The following is a 27423-nucleotide window of genomic DNA, read 5'->3' as shown; positions in this document are numbered from 1 at the left end:
TCCCAGCAGCATCTCTCTAATAAAGCTATTCACTTTTCATTCACAGCATACAGTTCATTTTGTCTCCCCCTCCTGGCAGTTCTGACAAGACAGAGGTTTTTTTTGGAAAGAAGTGTAAGGGTGTTTAATAATTTATGTTGGTTTTAAGAATTTCTTACCTTTATTTCTCTAATAGATGCCTCTGTATCGGCTGAGATGGATGTGTCCCCACTGCCTCTTCGCGATGACGTCCCACCCAGAGAAGCCAAGGTAGCTGCTGATAAGCTTGAGACAGTACGTGCTCCCTACAATCACACACAGTTATAAATGGTTGTAACTTTTTTTTCCAGATATATTGTGGGCTTGTAGTTTGTTGCTGTTGGTTTGTTTAATGCATGTGTTACACCAACCCGTGCACTTCTAAAATATGTAGATTTTATTAAACTGTAACTTTGTAACAAGAAAAATCAAAAGACCAAGACTTAACAAGGAAAACTAACGAGAGAAGGCAGATCAGATAAACACTACTGTAATAAGAGTTTGCCTGACTTGGCTTCTAACTACTAATTCTTAATTAGACAAAGTCTTTAGGGGCTAGCATCATCTTGCCAGATATTTTCAGAAGGTATAGTAATACATTTTGTGGATACTTCTGACTACCTCTCAAGCCCCTTTCCTTTCATGGGTATTTATTACTCTGCTGCAGTAGACACATTAACTGTTTTACTGAAATGAGGGTTCTGCATTAAGCCATTTTCCCACTACTGCAGTATCCTCCTCTTTTTTCTTTTTTTTTTTTTTGGTTAAAGTTTATTTATTCTTATATAATCTCATAATTAAAATCTAATAAACAGTGGTCATGTGGCTTAGCCTAGAGCAATTTCAGATGGCTGCTGCTGAAGATCAACCACTTAACATCTGAATGACTAGATGTTGAAAAGTTCATCTTCAAAAATGTAGTAGAAGGCTCCAACAATTCAAATTTTTTCCCCACAATGGATTTTATAGATTTCTGTACACTCACTGCAAGTTCTACCTATCAAAAAGAACATGAAGAAAGCACTACTGTCAAAATAATTCATAAGATCCTTCTTACCTTCTCAAAGTCTTTTTCTGGCCTTTCTTCAATCTGTAAAACAAAGATTTAGAAGGAATCGTTCATATAATCAATAAAGGACATGAGAAAGGCAGTAAGATAGCAGAAAGTGAATTCTTAAATCTGTAAGAGTTTTCAATAGCAATTTCTATCCACTCAAAAAGCAGCCAGGTCACTCAGAACAGCAGTGTCTTGCCTGGTATCTCAGGGCACAAGGCTGGACAATTCACCTTAAATTTCTAAGCAGTATGTAATTAAGCGGAATATACTTATTGATAAAAAACTATTTAGTCTATTAAATAAGACAGACAAATACTTTTTTTCCATATTCTAGATCGCAATGTTTCAAACATTAAGATGGCATGTGATATAACAATACAAGAATACAAAGACCTACGCGGGTGTGAACTCAAAGCCCCAGAGGTCTCTCCCCAGACATAAAAATAGCTGTATGCAACTGGTGTGCTGACATATGCAGCTACTCCTATTTACTTTAGAACAGTTTAAAAATATGCCTCAAATGAACACACAATAGCAATTTACTTAAGTAGAGAGGCAAAGTTTTTTAACTGAAAGATCACTAGATCTCCAGACCAAGCGAGCTTCTTGAAGTGACATTTTTTAATGGACCTTAACTAAAAAAAGACTACCTCTGAAAGCTGCCAGCACATCCTTCCCCATTCCAAAAAGCAAGGTACTAAGTTCGACCTGAAGGACTGTACTGTCTGCACCACTGCCAGAAGAATGAAAAAAAGAAAAATCTAAAGTTTAAGACCTCTGATAAGTCTAAATAAACAGCACTCTTATGGTTTCAGTACTTTACTGGAATTTACTAATTCAGAAGTGAGATCCTGCACAGAGCCAAAGTAGTATTTAGGAGTACAGAAAATTACCATGGATACAGACAGCTTAAATGATTCAAAGGAAGTTACAGAGCAAAACCCACATACAAACTGAGCAGATTTATTTTTCCTTGATGGCAACCACCCTATCAACTTTTTCCTGCTCTGAAACCAAACAAAATATACAAGTTCCCAAGAGCAGAAATTAAAAATCAAGTATTTTGCCATTATTCACTTTGCTATTTTGGGAAGAAAAAAAAATATTGTGTTTCACAACAGATTCTTTTTATAAGTATATCCACCTAAATTGGAACTAAGTGTAAAAAGGACTGAATGAAATTAAAAGTTCAGCAGAACTCAAGAAGTCCAAAACATGTCAACCTCTTCTGGGAATGTTCAGTGCCACAGTCAACACGGCTTCCCAAAAGACTTCTAGAAAATTAATGGCTTCCCCAGATCAAGAGCCTAAAAGCCAAACAGAACAGTGTTTTTGAAATTACAAGTAAAATCAGGATAGATCTGATTCAGTGGAAGGCAGGGGATAGTTGAGGTTAAGTTGTTAAATTTCATTGAAAACACACTCAAAAACTATATATCTTTCCAATCAGTTCACTTTTTTCTTTGAATTATATAGAGTAATATGTGGATGATCCCACTCATTATTTTTCATATTATCTATAGTACCCTGTTTAAAAAACCCCAAACAAACCAGAACTGAGAGGTATCTATTACAAATCAGCTTTTTACACTGACAACACATATCATGAAATCTCTATGATTAGATTAAGAAAATTTAAGACTTAGGCTTCAAAGTAAAATAAGCCAGTCTTAATAGCTTAACTAGATATAAATTTTGCAAAGATACTGAATACACAAAGTGGGGGGGGGGGGGGGGGGGGGGGGAATCTCTGACTATGGATGCAACAAGAGGTGATCACTAATGAAGACAGACACTTCAGTTCAGACCCAATAAACAACAAAGACTGACTTTTGCAAACAGGCTATTACTGTCATGCCAGACAGCTCCAAGTACTGGATTTGGCAGACTTCTAGCCCAGCCAAACACTGTGCTGTTGTTTATTAAGACAGTTGTGGCAGTGTAAATACTGGCATGTTACCAAAGCTTAGTGTATACACGCACGCAGAGGCACAAATGCACTTCCAGAAATTTATATAGAGCCTTTTGTGAAGTCTACCTTAGGGGTTCAGGGCACAACTCAAAATATTACTTTCTTTAAGCCATTTGCAGAATGTCCGGTATTTTCTCAAAGAATGTGCAATCTCAGGTTTTGTTAAGATAATGAAGGTATTAAATATTGATATGAAATTTTAATGATGCATCACAAGTCAAATAAAAGCTTCCATTTGCAAAGGGGAGAATGTGGAAGACAGTGTGGTAAGAGAATAGGGTGGACATTTCTACTCAGAGTACTTGTAACCACGCCTGTGAAGCTTGCTATACGTGTATTACAAAACAATCTTTAATAATTCTCTAAGGCCGCATAATCTTTAATTAAAGCTATTAATTAACTTCTAAAATTGACATGGTTTAAAAAAACAAAAAAAAACAAAAAACCCAAAACCAAATAAAACAAAGCCACAAAAAACTGAGGAGGTTTCATTTCCTAGTCATCCATCCATTTGGTGCCATGAATGGAACATTCAGGGCATTTTCTCCTCAAAAACAGTAATTACTGATTTATTTAAATATTAACATTTTAAAATGTAATGTTTAGAGAAAAGTCAGTTCCTCATTCTAGTATAGTATTCTGTCATTACAAAGACGCCTCCTGCTACACAACACTTTTCTAAGCAAAAAGTCAGTCTGAAACAAGCTGTATGTCATTTTATGGTTATGTGGCAGTGATACACTAAATGCTGTAGAAAGATGGGAGTCTATTTTAGATTAATATAGTACAGTTTTCATTCTGGTCATCTTTAGATTAACAGTATCGCTCCTTAAGATAACTCATGCTTTCTAACAGCAGTCAGCCACCAGGGGGAACTCCAGGTTTTCAGCCTTCACTGGGTCCCTGACAAGCCCTTTGGCATTTGATCCAGTAAGAAATCAAACAGAGAAAGGTCAGGAAAAATATGTTTATTTTTATTTGAAGCTGCACAAAGTTCTTTCTTGCCCCAAATACTTACCTTCTGTATTATCATTCAATAAAGAATACTGTTATGAATAAACAGACTGAGAACAACCTCTCTACCTTCACTGTACTATACTCAGCATAGCCCTTCATGCAAATATAGTGGTTTGGGGACTTTTCCACATACAAATATAAAGCACTAACAGAATACTTGCTAGAAGAGGACATCTAATGAGGATTCCACCTAATGATACCAGACCTTTAATTTATAGAACACTGTACCATTTTTCATTTCTACAAGGGTATGGGTCTGTCTCTAATCACAGATTACCTTCCTCTTGACCAACAATTCAGGCAATTTGTACTTTAATGCGTAAATAAGCAGGAAAAGGAAGAATTTTCCACGAAACTCCAGCACACATATCTTTGTTTTGGCAAAGTAAGTACAATGGGATCAGAGTTCAATCTCTCCTGACAGTGATTTAGGAATAAATCTAGAGCCATGTTACAAAAATGTCAGCAATATCAGAGGCTTACCGCAGCTGGAAACTTAACAAGAGCAGAATCATCCAACAAAGTCTATATATGGATATATTGCCTATTTTTCATAGACAATAAAAATATTTTAATATGATGTTTGAAAAAGTATTTCTCTCTACTCCACAGTCAGCTAGCAGGTTAACCCTTGAAGCTCTTTGCCACCAGTGAGTGTTCAGGCCAAAATTAGAGCCCCCACAGCACTATCACAGTGCATCCAACAACTCTCCAACACCTACTGAGAAGACTGGGGGCCCTGGGACAGTAAAATATAGCCCAGCTGCAAGTAAAGAGATCTTTACATCAATGGAAGAATCAGGACTAAGGCACAATCTCCAGCTTTCAGCCTCCTCAACAAGGCTAGAGAAGGGAAATCTGAAACGCTTGCTGTTGGGTGGTGCCGCAGACCATGCTCAGGTATGAGAACAACTTCAGTGCGTTCAGTATGTGGCTGTCACTGCTCAGCTCCATCTAAGATCTTTAACTTATATCAACTTCCTCATAAAAGCAAGGGGCTTTTTTTGGTGACAAATCAAATTAAGATCATTTCCTGCTCTTAAAGTAGTACAGCACCGTTTGAAATGGAAATATGGCTCACAATTGTCAGTGCTGAACACAGGATGGTATCTACAAAAACTGGAACTAAAAAAAAATAATAAGTACTGCAGTCAATATAACCCCTCTTACAATCCCCATCTTACCAGTATGATCAGCTGGGCTGGGGCAGGAAGTAACACGGAGAGTTTCTGCGTATTTTTCCAGCGAGAGCCACCTTAACACTAGCAATTAGCAACAAGCTTTTAGAAGTCAGCAGGGGAAAACTGCTGCTGAACTTTGTCAGGTCTAAAGTGGATTTGTCAGAAGTATCCTCACTCAGGAATGAGTGTTATGCCAAACGTCATTGCTTAAACAAACTTATCAGTCTCTGAAATGCAAGTTAGCACTGCAGCAAATCCTCAGTCCGGAGGGGCCAGAAGCACACCCAGATTGTCAGTGGCTGGGCTAGGATTCAAGCCTACTGTAAATCTTTAAGCATAGAGGAGAGAAGGCAAAGCCTGAACACACTGATAACTGCTTCCCTGAAAATTAAGTCTGTTACTGTCTTCATTTTATTTCCAGTGAGAACATGATAAGCTTCTTCGAATTAAAGAAAAGCTATTCTCAACTGTGCATTGACGTATGACCTGAGGACTGCACACTTGCTAAGTGACACTTGCATTTTCAGACTTGTGCTTTGTACGATCATGCTGCTGTGGGCACCAGCCCACCTGGCCAGGCTGCATGCCTGTGCCCACCATCTGAGACCCCGCAGGAAGAAAGCCAGTTAACACAAAAGATCATCTTCTTACAGTAGCAAAATGTGCCCTCTCCTATTATTTTGCCTTCCTTTGCTCAGAAAGTCTCCAGATAGACTCAGAATGTAATAGTATTTATTTCAAATGCATAAGTAGTTGCTTTTCATTAGTAGTTTATTAATTTTTTTTTAAAATTCCAACAATTCATATTAAAAAGCCCATCTCGGCCAAAACATGCCACCAGTTCAGGCACAAGATTTACCTCCCTCTGTATAGATGGGCCTGATGTTTGCTGTCAGTAGTCTTAAGATCTGTTCTTAATATTGAGTATAAGACTTTAATATTAAATGACACTTTTGCATATCTGCAGTAACTGCAAGGGCAGCAGACAATAATTACTAGTAGGAATAATGGGAAAAATGTTAAAAAAATAAAGAAATGGTAAACCATGCAAATGTAATGAATTCTTAAAAATACATACAAAGACAAAGAAATATTCACATACTATGTTTAAGTATCTTCCTTGCTTTTACTGTATTACACGGATGAAAACACAAACGAGAACGTAACCTGGCAAAACTGTGCGCAGCAGGAAAACTACTGTCGCTTTTTGCTCTTTGTTTAATGAACAGCGATAGAAGGGGAAACAAAATTCTGAGAAAAAATTTAAAGGCTGCAATGACAAGATACTGTATGCTTTAATTTAGAAAGTTAAATTGAATCATTCTCCATTCTCAATATATAATTTCTCGGGATAATTAGTTAGGTTTGGGAACAGTTCCATTTTCATTTTCTGCCTCATAATGCCCATAATCATAAGAAAATCATATTTGACTTCAGTATTAAGCACTCATGATTACAGTACATGTATTTTGTAAACTATCACACTCTCAAGTGACATAAGCATGCTGGAAAGTCAGATTTTCAACCCAACATATATTCCCCTTTCCTTCCTCCTCCACCAGCCATTTAAAAAGCAGACTTGGAATCAAATCCTTATGTGTGGAAATGCCAGCAGATACATACATAAAGCAGAATCAAGAAAATCTATGGCTCAGTACCTTAAGGCAGGGAACATCTCAAGTTTTGTGGATTAGCAATATTAAAACAGTTCTAATGTAGACTACTCATATAAATAAAAACAATCGCTTTTTTCCTCTCATTAGCTATCACCACCATCTAAGGAGATCTTGATTCTTCCTTTAGGAAGTCCATGCAAATGATGTTCCAGGACTGTACAAGTGGAAGCTATCCACCGCTGAGCCTGCTGAGAAGACAGGGCTCTGTTTCAGCATCTTTACTGCCAAGATCAAGTATGTAACTGAAAACATTAGCAAATCACCTTCAAACCTCTGTTAGCAAAAGGCAAGTGACTCCTTACTGTGAGTTACAAGAAAAGGCATTACCTGTTTGTTTCAGGAAAAAAAAAAAAAAGAAAAATAATCACAAGGTGCTGCTGCATTGACTCAGCGTAGCAATTAGAACTTCTAAGAGCGATGCCACCCTGTTAATATGGCTTGTACTACCTTGCATTAGGAGAAGCAAAGTCCCTGCAGTGGTGCCTTTTAGACCCACTATGGTGTTAGCTCCCAGCTCTTCTTCAACACCATGGAAATAACAGAAACTGTTTACACCCTGCCATAAACCTCTACTTTAAATAAAAAAAGTGCCTGCTGTCTCCTTGCAGAGCAGATTCAGCTCGGCACCTCTCCAGCCTCAGTGCTGACACAGCTAACCATCTCCAGCATACAAAGAGTCCAAAAAGTGTAAGCGGAGAATTAAAAGACAAAAAATCCCCTAGAGCTCCCAGGAGGACCAAGCTGCATTTTGTGATTACCATAAACAACTTGAATGAATGACTCGGACTGCATGCAAAAAACACATCATGGAAACCACCATCAATGTATGGGTACGCAGTTCTTACTCTTAAAGAACTTTAATGGAATCCCTCGCTATTCTGATTAATTTTTGCTTTCAGGATAATTTAAATTCAGTTTGCAAAGCCATTTAAGAGGTATTACTAATGTAAGATATATACTGCAAAAACGCATAGCTCAGATTCAGGGACTAATTAAAATACTGATTTATTTATAGCTCACTGACTACTATACATTATCTGATGAAAATCCTTTTTTTAAAAGAAAAAAATTCAAAAAAAGTGGTGTTTGTCTTTAAGAAACACTAATACTTCAGAGCACATAGCTCTATTCTATCAAATCCATTTTCTTCTGCGACAGTTTATTCAGCTCTTTCTCACTTAAGAGGAGAGGTCTCGCTTGATGATCAAAAAGCTCGCCCATTCCCTGCCTGATGGCAAGAAGCAACCCTGTGTGGAGAGTTCAGGCACCTTTCACCACTGGGATGCAGACCTACTGCACATTTCTAACCACAGGAGAAAAACCCCAGAGAGCACAGGTTTTCAGACCGCAGACTACATCTAAAGGAGGAACCAGCATACTGGGGGACATGAGATACAAAGCAATTCCTTACTGCAGACTATGTCTGTTTACTGAAGAGGAAACACTCCAAATGTTCATGTTACAGTTTACCATGTTGCATGCTGTGGTAGCTTCTTTGACTACCCAGATATTCCCTCTTAATTAGTCCATAGGCAACATATAGAGCATTTAAATTTCAACTCCTCAGCAAAGCAATAAAGGCAACAGGATGTTATGACTAGAGAAGCACATTGTGCATGTTCACGATACCACTCTCCTCATCACTTCATATCTTAGGGATGTGGTAGGTAGTACATGACAAGTCCCAGAAGAATGAGCCCATTAAAACTTCTCTAGGAGGAATGCCTCCATGAAGCAAAGCCAGTTTACTGAAACTCAAGTGCAACACTTCAAAGCTTACTTTCCATGGAAGATTAATTTTGTTATAGACTAGTTTACTGTAAACTGCATGTTTCCTCTAAGAAACATACCACTGCACTCTGCCACCATCACTGCACTATCAGGCCTTGCTCTGAAATTAATTACGAAAGATACAGTTGTAAACAGCTAGTGATACAATCACAAAGAGAAAGTAGCAGTGCGCCATTCAAAAAATTGAAGATGTTTACTTTATATTTGTAAAAAGCAGCGGAAAAAAAATCTTTTCTTGGTCAACTACAGTCACAGGGGTTGGACCAGCCTTTATCTTGAGCCTTGTCCAGCCATGACTATTTAGGAATTCATGATGCTAGATGTGCTGGGTGCATGTAATCCTTCTAGCACTTCACTGTGCTAACGACTCCATGGTGCCTGGTAATCTACAGTCCAGCAAGTATGTTCAAATCCAGTCTCCAGATAGCCCTGCAGGTTTGCTGCAACACAACACCAAAATACTGCCCAACGTAGAGAAACTAAACTACTTGAACGCTGCAGTAAGATTTAGGGTTTCCTGATTTTAATAATCAAAGCAGATGTGGCACTAGCATCAGCAACCCAGTCTTTTTCACAATACCCTTAACGATGTGCTATAGGCCCAACATAGAAAAAAAATTAGTGTTGTCACTGGAGTTCAAAGTGTACTTTCTATTGTAAAAACATGTGCATCTGCATAGAAACTACTTTGGTTTTGTAATTTCTCATCTGGTTCACCCCTTTTTTGTCTTAAACATTGCCCAGAAGTTCCCATTAATACCATAAGAAAATGTCTCATGAGGGACAGTGGCATCTTTGTACAAAAAAGACCTTGAAGAACAGAGGAATTAAACAGTTTAGGGACAAAGAAAAATAGAGGAGCTCACCACTGGACTGGCCCGAGCAGAGCTGGCTCTTGAGGATGCCCGAGATCCTGACCCAAGGTAGCAGCTGTACTCAGAAGGCTGCAGCAGGTAAACCAAGAATAGCAAGCAGAGAAGAGAGAAAAGCATTAGAATTGGGAAGGGAAACAAGAGGGAATTTAGAGGATTACATCGGAGGTTGGTTATGAAAATGGTTACATGCAAAGGAATAGCAGTGAAAGTCAGAGAACAGACATTTCAACCGTTAATTTAAAAATTAAGGCAAGCAGTAATTCCAGTTGACAGACCAAGCAGAGTTTTGATTCCATTCTTAGAACGGCAGAATACTAAAGATTTATTTATATATCTTAAGATAGCATTCACAAGTAAACAGCTCTCAGTCTCTATACAAAAGGCTCAATCCTACCACTTTTCAAGAGCTCTGAGATTCTCTGGTGAGCCTTCTTCCCGTGTTTCCAACATTGTGCACATATGAAATGAATCCATGCTCTACAGGCCAAAGCAAGAAACATCCATCTATGTGGCGATCAAAGTAAAAACTGAGACCATCTCAGAGACTCAGTATCTCTCCTGATTTTTCAGCACCTGCAGTCCTCATCTCCTACCAACTAAAGTACTTTAGACCTTCTTAAAAGCAAACATCTAAGCAGTGATGCAGAACACGGCTGACTTGCTGCTGACAAGGACAAAGAATGTGTCTATGCTGTTTTATTTCCAGAGTTATAGTGCAGTGGAAGCAGAAAAGGGAAATGAAAGTTTAAAGCATCAGGAAAACAGAACTAAAACTTATTCTGGAAATGCATTTTAGAATTATTGCCTCTATTTTCAAAGATTTCAGAGTAGCAGCTTTGCACTCAATCTTGTATTTAGATGTACTTTATAGAAAGATACATAAGCATATATAAAATGGAGTTTTTGATACATTCAGAACAGAGATTAATTAAAGTTTGAGGTTTACCAGACATGGTATTTTTCCTATTGCTACTACCTCAAGGCAACTGCAAATGTAGCCTCTGTAAAGAGGCATGTCAGGCTGACAAACTTCACATGCAAAAGTCAGCACTGACACAAGGGCAGAGGCAGTTCTGGGACAGGAACAAGAATGAGGAACTGCTCTTCTCAGCAGCTCAGACTATGCTGCTAATGACCCTTATGAATTTATTTTATAGGTACTTAAGACTGTCTCTCAGATATAAAAACACTGAATTCTAAAGAATTACCATAGTCAAAAGTACAAGATGCATGTACTCTGTCTTTTTCAGGTGAAGTGATGCTGGCTTCATGCATCCGAACTACTGAGCTTCATTTCAGAGATGAGAATACACAAAATTTACAACTGTATTGCACACAGTTAACAACTATTTTCAATCACAGCCACTTCAATTCCTAAATTAAAACCAAAAAGCACTGAAGTAAATATTTAGATTTTGTTTTCTTATTTAATAGTTCTAGCACACAAGCCTTGTGCCATCACTGCTGGTTTATGTTTAGCATAACAAGGATGTAGAACAAACTTGAAACACATGACAGAGAAATAGTATAAACTACTGATGAGTGCCACATTCATGATTTATGGGACCTATTTATTCCGTAGTTGCTCTCTGTGTATTGCAGGGCAGAATATGGAAGTGAGTGCCACTTGTTCAGCTGGCTGAGACCAAGCAAGGCCAGTTTCAGCCTCACCACCTGCATTCACTCGTCATCTCATCATCTAAAAACATTCCTTGGGGACAGCTACCCAAATGGCACATCATCTACATGTTAAACGTGCTATGAGGTTCAGAAGCGTTAAAATAACCACAGATAACACGGTAAATGTGACAAAGGCATTCCCTTTAAGACAAAAACCTCATACTTCAACCCCCTCATTACTACAGGTGACTGAGCAACAGAAACTGGAAAGGCTGAGCTATACACAGGCTTCCAAATACCTGTGGCACGGGGTAGGATGGGGAGGGAGGAAGGAGAACAATCACTGGCGTTTCATTCTGTGTTCCTTGATCAAGCCATTAACAGTGCCTGAAAGACTTGTAAACAGCATTCAGGCTTGGACCCCACTGTAAATTATTTCTCTCAAGAGAAGAAGTGTATCATATGGACCTTTGAGAGACTTCTCTCAAACAAAAGATGACAAACATCCTGTACAAAGGGCTACATCCAGCCCAGCGCAGCCTAAGTAGCAAATTCACTGAATTGCAGGCTACCACAACAGTCCAAACGGATAAGTATCAATGAATTTTCCAAGGCAGCCAAATGAAAACAAGGCACAGTTACAAAACAAAACGTAATTTGAAGCTTAACATCAGTAGCAGCAAGATGCACAGCTCAACCAGGTAATCAGTGTGAGTGCCAGGGGATGGAATAGCCCTTTAAAGACTAACAAGCACTTAGTAAGCATTCAAGTTTGCCTCCTTCTCCAAGCTAATAAAATTGTAACTTTCACTGTCAAATTCAGATCAATGTTTTGTCTTGAGTATTTTTTCTGTTACAGTCTTAAGTGGCGTTTTTCCATTTGTTGGGGCTCTTTTGTTGGGTTGGTTTTTTTGATAATCAGTGAAGGAGTTCAGAGACATAATAAGCACCGGGTTTACAGAGTAGAATTTAAAAATCAAAAGAGATTGGATTTTTTTTCCCCCCACAGGCAGACAGAACACCAGCATACATACTGCCTGGCCTAAACGCCCACCACAACAGGGAGGCCCCATCTGAGAAGGGGTGAAGGCATTTATTTTCTGCCTTCTAATCTGTAAACCGAGTCGTGCAGCCTTTTTGAAAGGGAACAATTTATAGTCATTCCTCATATTGTCTCTCCCTAGAAATGACAGAGCCCTCCACTCACAGAAGCATGTATTTTGAAAACATTGTCACAAGTTGTCTGAAATACTGCTATTGAATATAAAACCAAGAAACAAAACCAAGCAAGTTATACATTCACAAAAACCCTTTACTTCATGCTAGCAGATAAGTGCTAATGATGTAACACTGGGGAAGAGTTGTGTTTCATTGTTGGTTTTTTTTAAACTATATTATTCTCAGTTTTCAAAAGAAGAATCCTCAGTGAGGGAAGGAACTTTATGTAACATCTTTCTAAGGTGTTTTATCTGCAAACCAAGTGCAAGGCAGAGCTGAATTCCCCTTGCTACAGGGGGGGGTGAGTGCCTAGTGCCAGGCTCTGTCAGTGCTAGCCAGAGCTGGTCTGTGCAAGGCCAGGTGTTACAACAGCAGATAAATCACTACTTATTATTTCATGGCAGCTCAAGGAAATGGTGCTCATACTTCTGCCTACAGCAGCAGGCTGTGAATCTCACACAGTCCGTCTTAAATGTTCCTCAGCCCAGAAAAGGCTGTATTCTGGTATACAAGGGTTACTGGAGGACAGAGACAAAACAACAGGGAAATGCAGAAAACATCTTACAGCACGAGAACTAGAGGCACTATACCGACGACTCCCACTGTAAACGCTCTCGTCATACACAGACGCCTACAATTAAAAGACAGAGTCAGAACAGGACCGGCAGACCTAGTTTCTGGTTTCAATCTGGAACATTACAAATTCACAAGGTGCAGCGCGAAGGACGTAGGGGAACGAGCAGTATGTGCAAGGACAGGGACACCTCCTGTACGCAACCACAAGCAACATGCAAGTGAAGATCTAACGCAACCTGAAGTCAGTGAACTGGGAAACAGTTTTAAGGCACGTGCAAAATCTGACACACACACACACCCCCGCCCCGAGTCCATCACACAGTCATGCAGTTCTAACCATTCTCCCGATCAATTCAACAGTTTATGTTGTCTACCAACAAAACGGTGACATCAATTCTTAAATTGTTCAAATCTGTTTAATCTTGATTTCTGGTGCGGGCAATATGGGGAGAAACACCTGACAAAATTCGCTTACTAGCCAGCTTACTAAATTAATAGAAGAGGAGGAAGATACATATTTTAAGATTGGCTCCAGTTTACCATATAAACATATGGCTCAGGAAACACAGGGGAAGCAGGAAACTCTACCTTTAGGCTTCAAAAAGAAAAAGTCTGAGAAGCTCGTTTTAAAGTTTAAACAAGAACAGTAGAATTTGGTTACAAAAATTTTTAAACAGATTTTTATTAGTTGTTACACAACCAGAAAGAATTGATGTTGCCTCTCTCTGGCCTGCTCCTGTACATTGTAGCTAATACACCAAAATGAAGACAACCGTCTCCACCCAGAGAGAGTCCACGGCAGCAACACAACCCCATGAGAAGTGGTTACACAATTCCATTGGGAATAAAAGGAAGGATCAGCAAATCCAAGTCTGTACGAACAGCATTGCACACGTGCATTCAGATGGATCAGACACCAGAGTGTGAAATAAATGAACCCAACAGGAGCAACAGTGGCAAGAGACAACATATGCATGGCTGAAGGTGAGTAGCTTCAGTATTTGAGCTTAGAGCATTAGTACAACAAACCCTGTAACTTCTGGCTGGCAGGGCATCACTGTACAGCAAGGAGGGCTGAGGAAGACAAGCACAAAACTTTTTTGCATAGAAAATGAAACAAACAAAAAAAAGCACCTACAGCAGAATCAACCATCCTAGAGACAAGGATTATCAAACTACAACAGAAGAAAACCCAGCATAGAGAATATTAGTCATCTGTGCCATAAAAGCATTCGATCTTGACTCCCAGAGACTAAGAATATCAAGCAGACATGTGCGTTTCCTACAGGAAGGGAGGTCACGACAGTATGCAAAAGCAAAACAGCATAATTTTATTTTAGGTTGTTACGTTGTTATTGTCTCACACACATTTGTGTATAGCAGCCAGAAAGGGTGTTTCTCCTCACTTCAACCCAAGCCAGAAAGAGAGCTACATGCAAAGGCAGAAGTGTTTTAAGATACGCTTTTTAAGTGTTTCACACAGCTATAAGATCATCTCTTGTGTATTTTATTATTAAACAAAAAAAATCAGAGAAAAGCCGAATAATTCAGTACAAAATTATGAGTACTTAAGTCAGAGCACCATAAAACAAATGACTTTGCAGTTAGTAACCCTCATTCACAAGATGCAGCAATTAAGCTGAGAGCACATACTGTATCTTGGCATCATTACATGCAAGAGATACTCCAGCAGTGGTCCCCAGCCCACAGTTTGCAGGCAACATCCTGCTGCAAGTCACCCTGCTCAAACGCAGCGGCCCCCTGGCTGGCCACCGCAAAGTGCCCGCCGATGCCCTCGTGCTGAGGCCACCAGGCAGGACAGGCTGCGCACCACTGCTCAAGCACCGCTTTGCTAGCGCCACATAGCCCGAGCTATGCCCACACGCAGAGGACAATCCAACCTCCCGGGTGATTTAGAAGCTTCAGCGATTTTCTTCTAGCAGTCTGTAAACTACTTGCTTGTAATTTCATTTTATGCAGACTAGATTGTCTTAAACTCGCTAGACTGACATGGTGAGCAAAGAAGCTGCCTCAAATAGAATAGAGAACTTCAGTTAATTAAGATTTCCCTTATTTTTCCAGACTAGTCAAGGCAAAAACCAAACAAAATAACTGTAGGAAAGGGAGGAGCAGCAAAGGAAAACTAATTGTGCTCATTTTAAAACAGTTTTCCATTAGTCACTACAATCTTAAAAGTTCTGGTTTGTTTTGTTTTGGTTTTTTTAACTTTTACTGAAGAGGGCTACAGAGACTCTTGACAATAGGTCCAAATTCATTCCTAAGTACAAGAGGTTGTATTATCCAAATGAAGTCAGAATAAGGCCAGGCCAGGTAAAGCCAGAGGGCAACAGACCCAATTTCCATTTTGGGAAGAAGGTTGAGATGTGGAAGCATAGCCGCTGTTGTGAAGACCCAGATCAGAGTAGTATGAAGCCTGCATTAATAACAAACAAAAACCCCCTTAGGAACTCAGCATCATAACATGAAGGGCTTTCTAAATTCCTTTAAATGGGAAGCAAAAAGTAGATCAGGAGTCCAAGTGATCACAGATACAAAAATAAAAGATAACTGCATTAAGAAAATCACATTAAAGATATAAAGGATATGGGAAAATCCTGTGCCCTTTCTATTTGTAAGGTAGAGGTTTTTAAAAATAAACAAACGGCCTTTCCTCTATCCCTACAGCATCTTATGCATGAAATACCAGTTTGGTTTCTTTTCCACTGAAAAGGCTTTAAACTCACATTGTCTCCTCCCTTCTCATTGCTATGACCCAAGATGACAGTGTGCTGTAAAGACTATGGTTTGTATGGGACTTGGAAGAAGATGGACCACGTTTCCAAAGCACATATGCAGTTTAGGCACCTGAGTTTCATCCTAGCTCTAGTTAAGCAAAGCTGTATTTTTGAACATATTTTCAGCTTCTGTAAAATGGAACAGACAACATCCATTTTATAAGATAATAGAAATGTTAGCTTCCAGGTTCAAACTCAATAATTGGCTGCATTGCAGCTTCACACCTAGAAGCCCAGGCTCCTGCCTTGAAGGATTTGTTTCTTTGCATGTGCTGCAGACAAGAGAGTGAATTGCCACTGCCCACCAAGCACTGAAAAAACTTTTTGGTCAGAGAGTAGGTCAGTTTCCTTCCAAATTCTTGAGGAGTTTATGCTCTATCAGCTAAGCCCACAAGAGATGCAGGAGAAGGTGTCAGGACAACTCTGCCAGGAGACTGAGGGCAAAGCCAGGCAACAAAACAGTTAGGTGTGCCCATCAGGAAAAGAGAGCAGCCCAATGTCAGATATGGCAAGGCTTAACGCAAAGAAAATGTTTCTGTAAGAAATGAGACTGTCTAAATTAAATACATTTTATGCAGCTTCCTACCTAGCTTCTAGCCAACCTTGTACTTTTGGTCCACTTAACTGGTTTCCCCAGGAATGGGGAGATCTTAATTCAGCTCCAAATTAAATACCAAAAGTACCCTAGTGATTGACTGACAATTCCAGTGGACTTAAAAATCACCCTTACCCTCCAAAATACTACACCTTATTTATCTAGTGTGATATACAGTATCTCCAGTCATTCCCCCCAGCACCTGTACTGGAGTGCAGGATACCAGCTCAGCTTTTCTACTATCCTGTATTAGAATTTTTGCTGCACAGACGCTTCAACACAAAGCTGGCACGTAGGGCTTGCCAGGGTGCAGGAAGGCTGACAGCAGTAGGATATTTATAATACTGAGTGGAACTTACTATTTTGGCTTCCAAAAGCTTCAGAAGCATGCGACAATATAATAGGAACAACTTAAGTTGTTATAAACAGCTGGTTTTAACACAGAGGGATATTTAAATTTGCAAATCAAGGTCTGTTTTCAATGCAGATTGGAAATGCATATATATGACATTATTCACTGAGGCAAAGGAATCAGAAGAAATACGTACTAGGAAGACTTTGTATTTTCCTTATTTTCAGAAAAACGGCAGCCTAAAAGCACATCTAAAATGTAATAAAATGGTTCCTCTGCTGTGCCAGGGCCAGATGCAGCCCTGAGCCAAGCGGGCAGGGTATGAAGTGGTGCCGGGAAGGCGTGCTTAGTAGGGAGCACAGGCTGCCGCAGCCAGCCTGCAGGAGCGAGGGAGGAAACGCTACCTCCCCGCATCCCCACCCTCGTGAAATGAATTCTGTGCTCACGCAGCCTCTTCTAATTAGCCCTTCGACAATACACGAGTTGCAAAGGTGTTTTCAAAGCCTTCTAGGCACTGTTTAGGCTCCTCATTTTCCCAGAGGTTCATCTGTGCTGGTGGGAATGGTTGTTCTGAAAGAACTTCATGCCTTTACCTTTGCTATACTCCAGAGCTCTCCTTTTACAGCCTTTCTCTTAACATCCTGCTTCTCCCAGTCATTTCTTACAGGGGTATAGGCAACCAAGATACTCTGCTTTGAGTAGTCAGCAATTACTCAGCTTTATTACAAGCCCTAACTAATCCTTGCATCATCACTATAAACTATGTAGGTGTTAACTCAATTTACAAATGAGAGACCTGTGGCAAATTAAAGAAACTTGCCCATTCTTGACACTGGACTTCTGTCACTGCAGGCAAACCGATCTGTGAATAAGACAACACCCACAGGTACATACTGAGAATAAATCATTGTTCATCCTCAAAAATTTAGATCACTTTCTGCCTCGTTCTTCCTAAATACCTGTAAAATAAGATTTTCACTAAAACGAAATCTGACTAAATGAACTGAGCTTAAAGAAACTATTTTCATTCCCACCTAGGGAGTTTGTAATCCACACATGGACTACCTAGGTATGTGGCACTATTAATTTTTAAGGAACCGACCCATGATATTTTAAGTACAGTGTACAAAGGCTGAAACTACTATTTTATCATCAGACTCATCGCTTCCTTCCTGACCTGAAGAGTTCTGCCTCTTCTCTGTTTACTTGTCACTTTGGCAATCTTTACAGTTAGGTTTGGGGGTTTTTGGACAGAGTATTTCTAAAGGTGAATGCCAGTCGGACTGGCATCAACTGATTTTGGAGTTTCAGCTATTCCAAGTCACCCCCAAACTCTCATCCCCCTTCTAAATAATGACTTATCTGAACACTTAGTAATGAAAACAGCAATGAACTAATGATGTTGCTGTAATTATGCTCTACATACACTAAACCTCCATGCTACAAACCCTAATGCCAGGATGATTTCAAATTATTTAAATGGAAACCAAACAACTTATTTTCCCTGGATTACTTTCTTACAGCTATTTTGCTCTTCCTGCAGTACTTGGAGCTCTGGAGTATGTCATTAAAGAACATCATTTGTCAGAAGCACTACATAATACAGTTCTTTGAACTTGTCAAGCAGTTCAGCAACAGTGCCAACAACAGGACATACAGTTTTCTTAACAGTTTAAGCAACAGTATTTCATTTTCTCTTACCCACATATACAAGCTAAATGCATAAAACCATATGGAAGCAACAATTTTAAATGGACATGAAATATAAGGTCCCATTTCACTATTTATACAAGCCCCTGCTTAACTTCATGCTTACAAAGTAACTCACTGAAGTCTATCTGTTTAGCATGTATTGCTCAAACCCTTAACTAAATGGAGTCTTAAAAGTAGTTTATTTTTCCCCTAAACACAGATCTTTAGTCTGCATAGCACTATATTTTTTTAGAAGTCCTGATAACATAAAATCAACAGGCTTTTTTGTCTGCCTTTGTTAAAATAAAGGCAAGGAAAAGAACCCCAAACAGTTCCCCTCCCCACCCCTCAAAGAGGATCTGCTTGAGACAATACCTTCAACACACAAACACAGCACAAACCCCAATATTTAACAAAGCAGGACAATGAATTTCTATAATTGACACAGAACACTTGTGCTGGAACAGAAGGGAAGGAACATTGTGACCCACATACATACAATGTAGTTAATTAAGCTTTTTTTGACAAGACTATTTCTAGAAATAAAAGTACATCAATGGTAAATAGGTAAGTAGCAACACTTGCGCTGGCTGTTCACCTCTGTGGGAGTTTCCAGTAACCCTAGGATACAGTTTATAAAGAAAAAAAAAAAGGCATTTAGTTAAGCAAACTTCAAATAAATAACACACATTTGGGGAAAATTTAAAATGAGAAGTCCATTTTACATCCACAAATCTTAAGACACGGACAAAATTCTAGATGTAGCTTGGGAGTTTCAGTGTTAGAGCACAATGTGAACACATTGCACTGGTCGGAAAACAATCATTCTGTTGTCCAGCACATGGAAATCCTCTGTGACAGGTGATGTCGAACTATTTCTTGTCACAATTAAACTTTTACCCAATTTTGTTTACAAGTTAAGCAGTTCTGGCTTACAAGTTCTTCTTGTACCTAATTCAGAGACTTCCCTTCCCACTCGTGGCCTATTTTTTTTTTTTTTTTTTTTTTAAAGACAGCTTATTGCTGCACCTCTAGGTCTGACAGTCTGCAAAACCCACAACATGCAAGACAGGAAAAACCTGCTATATTGCAGAAAAGAATTTGCTAATTATCTTTAATCCCATTAAACAGAGCAATAGATTTTATAGCAAAATAAATCATCTACTAACCCTGCTAGATTTTCTACTCTGGGATGATCCATACACGTCTTCCTCATAACCATTGGTCTGTTATGGAAGCAAAGCAAAAGGAAAAGAAAAAAAAAAAAAAAAAAAAAAAACAGAGAAAAAAAAATTTGACACAGACCCAAAAGGGAACTTTTAGCAAAAGTCATCACTTACGAAAAGCAAAAGCAGAGACAGAACTTTTCAAAGATACACCAGAACAGGAGAAGTACAGGATTAGGTCATGATTTCAAACATGAGGACATGTAAATCTGTGTGTCTGTCAGTACTGGTATACCAGCCAAAAATGTCAAGGATACTCCTGTTTGCCTTTTTTGACCCTTCTTTTTCTTGCTAAGAAACTACTTTTGCTTCCCCTATTATTACTGCACTGTAACACCTGTCTCCAAAAGCTCTGTGAAGGGAACACAGGACAAAAAAGGGACACTAGGAATGAGAGACTACAATAAAAGAAATTTATCACTGTAGTTATTTACACCTCTGGAAGCTAAGCAATTAAAAAGCAGCACATTGCAGCAAAAAAATTATTCTAAGTTTATATTTGAGAAATTCAGTTTAGTAAATATGCAGTGTCGTATGAAATCTCTTCTTTTTAGCTTTCCCCAATTACATAAAAATTAAACAGACAGTGACCATCTGCCACATCCCAGTATTTTGTGTGGCAGCCTGAAGATTAACAAGAGATTTTAGTCCATTCAGCTGCCCTCCACCATGCTTAATAGCCTGCCTTGTTCTCATTGAGATGTTTTCCCTCAAAGGAGAACAAACAGGCTCAGAAGGAGCATTCCACAAGCAGGGTGAGATGCTTCAAGTCCCTACAGCAGCAGGGTTGGGAATAAAATAAAATTATCACTATGACGCAGATTGGTTTCAGCCTAGAAACGTGATGTTTGAAGAAAAAGAGGATAGACCCAAAAGTCACATCAACTAATACCACTAAAAGCTCAGATTTCTCAAGCAATTCACTATTCTGGCATCACTTCACAATGAGACCTCGTTTAACATCAAAAATGAGCAAGCACTCTGCATATTCAGGGCGGTTTTTTCGTGGAACTTTAATTACAATTTCTATTCAAATTAAATTTTGAAGCCCAAGTTTTAATGCATTTTGAAAATGAAAATTTACTAAACCCATTCTGAATCAACTTCCAAAGAAAACACTTATCTTCTACTATACAGTGGCTTCCACGGAAAATTAAACAAATTAGGTTAGAAACCAGTTCTGACCCAAGCTGGTGAATTAACTTCTCGGAAAAACCTCAGATTCTCTACTGAAATACAGTATTATCACCAGAAATGGAGGGCCAACATCCAGTTTCTGTTTTCAAGAACTGATTTGAAATACTGCTATAGCCTTCTCAAACAGCTTGGCTTCTTTCCAATTTTTACTGGGTTTTTTTCAGGCTTCTCAAATTTCTCCAACACTTTCCTGAAGAATGGTTAAAATGAGTCTTCAGCAAGTGAAGCCAAAACTCTAGCCGCAGCTAGAGCACCATGATAACCAATTACCTCCACTGCCCCTTTTATTATTACACTGAAGAATTGTTTGCCTTTTTCCACCAGTGTAATACTGACTAAATGTAACCTCAGATCATTGTCTGAACCATTCCTATGCAGAATTCCTTACTTTGTAGGAGTATATTTCTTTTTTCCCCACTGTGGTATTCCTCATTTATTTTTACTATTAGTCAGTTTTGAAAAGTTATCTCCTATTCATCATCAGTATTTTCATTCTAACCTCACATGAAATCACATTCACTCCCCGCACTTAGGACAGCTAGACAATACTGAATCCTGTAGAACTCTTTTCCCCTTTAAAAACAGATGATGCTGTCTTAGATGGGATAGACCAGATAAGATCCTTTCCAGCTATCTCGTTTTCTAACAGTTATTTTTCAACTAACTCTGCATTTTTTACAAGAACTAAATCTTACCCAAGATTTCACTTAATGTTATGAAAAAACATCCCAAGAGCCTTATAGTCAAGTTATAGCCACATCTAATGCTTTCCCTTATGCCCTTAAATAACTACCCTGCTTAGGAAAATTAAGTTGAATTGATACGATTCACTTTCCACAAATCCAGGTTTATCCCTTCATATTTCAGGCACTTTTCAACGTATTTGTTTAATTTGACCTGCATCTTTCAGGTTTCAAACTGAAGCCCCATAGCTCAGGTCATTTCCTGCGCCACTATATCCCATCCTCTCCAAACACTGCTCCAGCACATATTTTTGAAGGCAAATACTCCAGACAACTCTTGAAGAGCAGGGTCAGTTTTATCAGACCCCACTGACCTATGTTAACGTGTGAAGCATCTGATCATAAACTTCATGAAAACTAGAACAAAATTGCATCCTGGGGAAGCTAAAATATCCAGTTTTTACTTGTTCTCCTTTCATGTGCAATTGATCCTATTCTTTTCTCTATTTTCCTCTTGCTTTTAACGGATGCAGAAAACTTTCTCATTGCCATTATGTCTGTTTATACTTATAACATTTTTTACCTCAGACTGTGGCTAATGCTGCTCCTTCAGGCTTTCCCAATCCCACATCCAACTTCCACTTCTCAGAAAATTCTCAGCTGATTTCCAAAGTACTGAAGAACCTCAACCCAGCCTGGCAGTGTCTTTCTGTGACGAGCAGCCTTCCCTCCGCAGTAGCGGTACTCCACTTTGCCTTCTTCTCGTGTACTCTTTCTCTCCCTGGAATTGCTCCCTGTGAGATTTCCCTAAAATCCTGACTGTGTGAAAGCACGTTATCCGTTACCTTCCATCCAGGTCTGGCTTTGCAGTGCTCTAAGTAGTGTCCTATTTGTACAGGTCCTAGTAAGGCATCAATACTATGCAGAACTACCTTTATGAAAGATGCAGAAATACTTGTACCAGTATTACCTACTTCTGTGTAATGTTAAAACCCAAGTTAGGTTTTGAGTTTTTCAAAATGCTCTTTATGTATGACACTGACCCAAGCGTTTGGATTGTACCACATTTTGCAGATGAAGTGATGCTCAGTATTCTTGCAGACCCAGCAAATCCTGATAGTTACACTGTATCCTTGACATCAGGCTGGTGAGTTCTTAGTCACATACTTGCATATATTCTCTGTTCTATCACAGCGGTTTTGTATGCAAAAACCTCTCTGAGACAGTTAGTTAAAATACATACTGCTTTGGAGTAGTTCTTCTTTTTGGTCCTCTCATTCTCTAATCCAGCCTGCAGTGAGATTAAGAATGCAGGATGAAAAGATCAATGAGTTTACGTGCACCCATCCATAGTCAGGCATGCATATCAACATGCAAGAACATCAGTCCAATTTTCCTCCAGCTCTACACAACATGGCTCGGTGAGCACACATGACAAAAATCAAATCTCAAAGTCAAATGACCAGTTATTAAGGAATATTGTTAAAAGTGATGATAGCACTGTTAAATTTAGTAGCCACAGTTAAAATCATTCACGCTTGCTGCGTTAAGTCAATTAAAAGAGCTACCAGCTGTCTATGCTTACTACATCAATACATCCATGCAAAATCCAAATGTGTTTGAACTATTTCTGTATATAGGTCACTCAAAATAGATATATTGCATTCCTAATTTGAAATTACACAGGGAACAAAGGAGAGTGAAAAAGCTAGAGCCCATAAAACTGCTCTCCACAGCTCGCTTTCTGCAGAAACTCAGACATCTCTATTTCAACACAGTGCTGCCAAAGACAGCACTGCTAACAGTACAAGGAAATTTTTTAAACTGAGCTTGAAATTCCAATCCTCATTCTCCCTTCTGTGCCCTTTCTGTTCTTCCAAGAGTCAGCTTTACCTCAATATATTCAATACAAATACTTGCTCATGTCTTACTGTTTCCTACAGGGTTTGATTTTATCCTCCAAAGCAAAAGGCAACAGCTCAATACACAAGCTGCAGCTTTGGTAGGCAGTGTACTTGCCCTGCCACCATTGCTAGATCTATTCAGAGTGAGCTTTATTCCTCTCCAGATTTACGCTGAAATAAAACCAGACATACCTGGTCAAATGATGGACTGTAACAGAGAGATTCTGTTAGGGGAAATATGCTATTCTGCTCTGTCCCATGGTAACTACTGAACTAGACTGCTTATCTCTCTCTAATCATTCAGCACTTTACATCTGAACTGCACCAGAATAGTAGGCGAAGGAAGCAGCATCTTTACGTCACAGACCATGAACTGCCTCAGGACCATTTTAGATCATCCCTTATCTCAAATCAGCTATCACATCTGATGTTAGTTTCTTCTCCATGATTAGTTTTTAACACACACTGCAACTTGCAGACTATTCTCACCACTGGGTAGGTGCTGGCATATTCCAAATGAGACTGTAAGGGCATGAGAGGAAAGAAAAATCAGAACACAAACACTGAAGCAAGTTATGGCAATCAAAAGAATCACCCAAACAAACCAAACCAAATCGAACAAAAAAAAACCCACACCAAAAAGCCCCCACAACCAGGCACAGAGGTGTAAATCCCAACTAAAAACTTTGATAATGCAGGACTTCTTGCACAAAGTCAGAAACTTTGAAGAGAACAAAACAAGGAAAATGCACAAACTCCATCATGAGTGATGAATAACACAACAATATTTCATGCTGGATGGTCTCAGATTAGAGACAACCAGCTGAGAAGTGGAAGAACAAGGGCAGTTGCAGTAGAAAGGAGACTGAAGGGAGGTTTGAGTGCCTCAACAAACACAGGATGACATTACTGAGTTTTCCTAGGAAAAAAACTGTGTGATAAAGAATCGAGCTTGCAGAACTTCTGAAACAAGATGGGCAGGACACTTTGATGGGTTCAGGGTGAGCTACAGAAAAACTAAAGATCGCAGCTGAAGGTCTGCCTGCAGGAGGCAGAGATATACTCAAGCTAGCATTACTAGGCCACTGTTTACAGTATAGTTACAGCTGTGGATCTTAAATCAATTTGCTAGCCTGGTCTAATCAACACCTCAGGTGGCTTTGTAATCCATATTCATAGCAGCTCTGCCAGAAGCATCCAGGCCAGCTCCCCAAAAGGTAGCTCAGCAGATCTCTGGTGCCTATAGTTCAGACATCCACTTAGCAATTATTCCAGGAGAAAATCCAGAGTAAAACCCACAGATTAATAGGGTGGTAAAATTTTAGAAATACATTCCTGATATTAACTTCCTGCACAGAAAAGAAGCATAGCTTCAAAAAGCAATCTCCAACACCGTCACCCCTCATACTGCAATGAGTCCAAGTGCCAAAGACGCAAGATCAATTTTCAGAAAATTAAAGTCTTGTAGACCAATTACAATGGCACCTCGAAACTCCAGAAGGAGCCTTCAAATATCAAAAAAAAGAAAAAAAAAAAAAGAGCATTCAGAATTCTCTGACTAGTTTTATACCCTTTGTGGACACAAGGAAATAAGTTTTTGGTGCTTTCTTCATGGCAAAAAAACTCAGAAGCCAAACTGAACTCTAGTCCTCAGAGGTAATTTCTTAGGTTAGTTGCTGTTTGGTTTTTTTTACTTTGTTGTTTCAAAGACACACACAGCAAGAGCCAAACCTTCACAAATAGCCAGAGAGAGATGTGGTCAAACTATTAAAAGCATCTACTATACACCCACCCTAGGAAAATGTATGTTATATCAATTCACTGTGAATAAAACAATCAGAAGATGTTGAAGGGTAAATTTCAGTTCAGACTAGCAAACTTTTACTTTCTTCTACAACTGCAGTGACGCTTGGATCAGGGAAGGAAGTTCTGTCAAAACTGTTTTCCTGTGCATGCCCAAGTGTCAGCTTGCATAACAATATTCACTGAACACTACTTTATGAGGACAGGGGGTTCTGTGTAACATCACTAGAAATACCAGAGTGAAAAGTTTCAACCAGATCCTTCTGTCAGAAAAGGACATTCTTTGCAAAAGTATTAGGCATTTATGGGCCATCCTGTGAAGCAGCTGGAGACTGTTGCTCACCAGACGAGCATGCGAGCAGCACATAGACTGGCTGCTCCAGGAAAAAAGGTCAGAAAAGCTTTTTCTCAAGGGATGATGATGAAGAAGAATGTAAGGCTTCTGCTGTTTAAATATCTAACAATAAAACACAGGATTGTATTACAAAAACACATCAAAAGGAATCAGTAGTGGATTTCCATGAGCAAAAGGGGTTCCTCTATAAATACAGTGTCAGGGTGCTTCCACCTTGCCACATCAAGGGACACAGTTACAGCCATGGTTAAAGCAACCCATTTGTATCATGATCATGATCTGAATAGAAGTTTCAACTGATCTAGAGATTTTTTCCCCTCCAAAAACCACATTCATAAACATGTCCAAATTTAAGTAAAATAAACATCAGTTTTCATGTGCAGCTGTAAAGACAAGCTTTTCTTCACCGAATCTTTGGAGCTTTAATCTTCTAGCTTTGAAAAAAACTCAAATCTGCAGTCTTGAAGAATAAAGATTTTAACAGCATTTCATAAGTAGCAATAAGGATTACACTAAAAAGGGAACAAGGCAACACTTAAAATTTTTAGGTACATCTTGTGCTATCTTACAGTGAACTCCATTAGGATCACTGTGCAGGCTCTGCAATAGTAATTTTTTTTCATCTTCCAAGATTCTTTTAAAGAGGTGTATGAGGTGTTCCACTCAATCCTGTTCTTTTGGGGATGCTTTGTCAGAGGAAAAAAAAAAAAGGCAGTTTTTTTAGCCTAGGTAAGTATTAGCAATTTTTTTAAGGAGGAAAAAAAAAATTATTTTACAGCATGAAATCTCCATAGAAGGCAGAAACCAAGGATTACAAATAAAGATCTTGCTATGAATGATGTAAGTCTTGCTTGTTCCATAAAAATAGAACCGATCATCCAGTTTAACCCACATAACTGGTGCTACTGATATACTAGGAACATCAGTAGAAGAACAAATTCTCAAACACAACAGTTTTAGGGACAGGGACTCCATAACAAAAACTAGTCGTAGCTGATTCACATTCAGGAGTGCTGACAGCTTCCTCCATAGTGCTGTTATGAATTGTTTCAGTTTTGTGGTTAACTGAATGCTTCTCCATAGGTCTCAGAAACAGTGAGCTCTGATCGCTTCACATATCGAGACAGTAGCATTAGCCATTCACAAGTACTAATTTGTTTAAACTCTCTTCACAATTATAAGAGCTGATTATGTCTACACTGAAATGGAGTTGAGATTTGTACACATGCATATTATCTGGAAAAATACCATATAGATATTTTGAGGAAAAACTGATTCAGCTTTTCTTACAGATGAGTGCTGGTGCACTACAGCTCTCTATGCTCTACTAATCCCTCCCTCCACAAAACTCAAATCTGCAGTTTAACTTAAAATATCTCTAAAGCAGTTTTGAGGAGAGCATTCGCCTGCAATTCTAAAGTGCTTTCCACTGCCAATTTGTTTTCGGTTTCCTGAGCTGATAAACTAACTGATCATGGAGTAAGCTGGCACTTCCTCTTCGCAAATTCTCAGCATCAGTAATGAAACGGTAGCTTACAAGGTGCATACAAGAAATAGCTGCATATACCAATGTTTTGGCTAGGTACTTCCTGAAACAGTAACAGTGAACAGCATTTACCAGAAAGGTTTTAGAGAGTCACATGGTCTGCTGGTGTTCCTGCATAGTGCATACTGATCTGACAATTTCCCTGCTTGAAAAATTATTGACCTTCAGGTACTTGGGAAAAAAAACCCATATGCCTTGAACATGGAACATGTAAAGACATTGGAAGGATGATATTATCAGAGTACTATAACCAGTCTGGTGTTACAGGGGCACA

At 39.0% G+C, this 27423-nt stretch overlaps 1 protein-coding gene across 9 annotated transcripts in view; it reads right to left on the bottom strand.

The window, feature by feature from the left end:
- Window positions 1-27423, bottom strand: part of LRRFIP1 (LRR binding FLII interacting protein 1) — a 114239-nt gene that overhangs the window by 23726 nt on the left and 63090 nt on the right. For 5 of the 9 annotated variants that reach the window (XR_012633914.1, XR_012633917.1, XR_012633916.1 and 2 more), the window contains exons 7-15: window positions 23935-23967; window positions 22785-22832; window positions 19605-19661; window positions 15355-15435; window positions 14031-14075; window positions 12991-13056; window positions 9579-9656; window positions 1076-1108; window positions 159-284 (exon numbers count right to left, since the gene is read on the bottom strand). Coding sequence is in view for 2 of the 9 variants with exons in the window: in XM_074910287.1 (XP_074766388.1) it covers window positions 159-284; window positions 1076-1108; window positions 9579-9656; window positions 12991-13056; window positions 14031-14075; window positions 15355-15435; window positions 19605-19661; window positions 22785-22832; window positions 23935-23967 (567 nt within the window). In the remaining 7 variants the exon portion in view is untranslated. The remainder of the gene's footprint in view (window positions 1-158; window positions 285-1075; window positions 1109-9578; window positions 9657-12990; window positions 13057-14030; window positions 14076-15354; window positions 15436-19604; window positions 19662-22784; window positions 22833-23934; window positions 23968-27423) is intronic. The other 4 variants (XR_012633919.1, XR_012633920.1, XM_074910288.1 and 1 more) reach the window with 2 other exon arrangements.

Source organism: Athene noctua, chromosome 7, assembly GCF_965140245.1.
Source record: "Athene noctua chromosome 7, bAthNoc1.hap1.1, whole genome shotgun sequence".
NCBI lineage: Eukaryota > Metazoa > Chordata > Aves > Strigiformes > Strigidae > Athene > Athene noctua.
The sequence above is the reverse complement of the archived record's forward strand: the minus strand, read 5'-3'. Positions and strand labels throughout refer to the sequence as shown.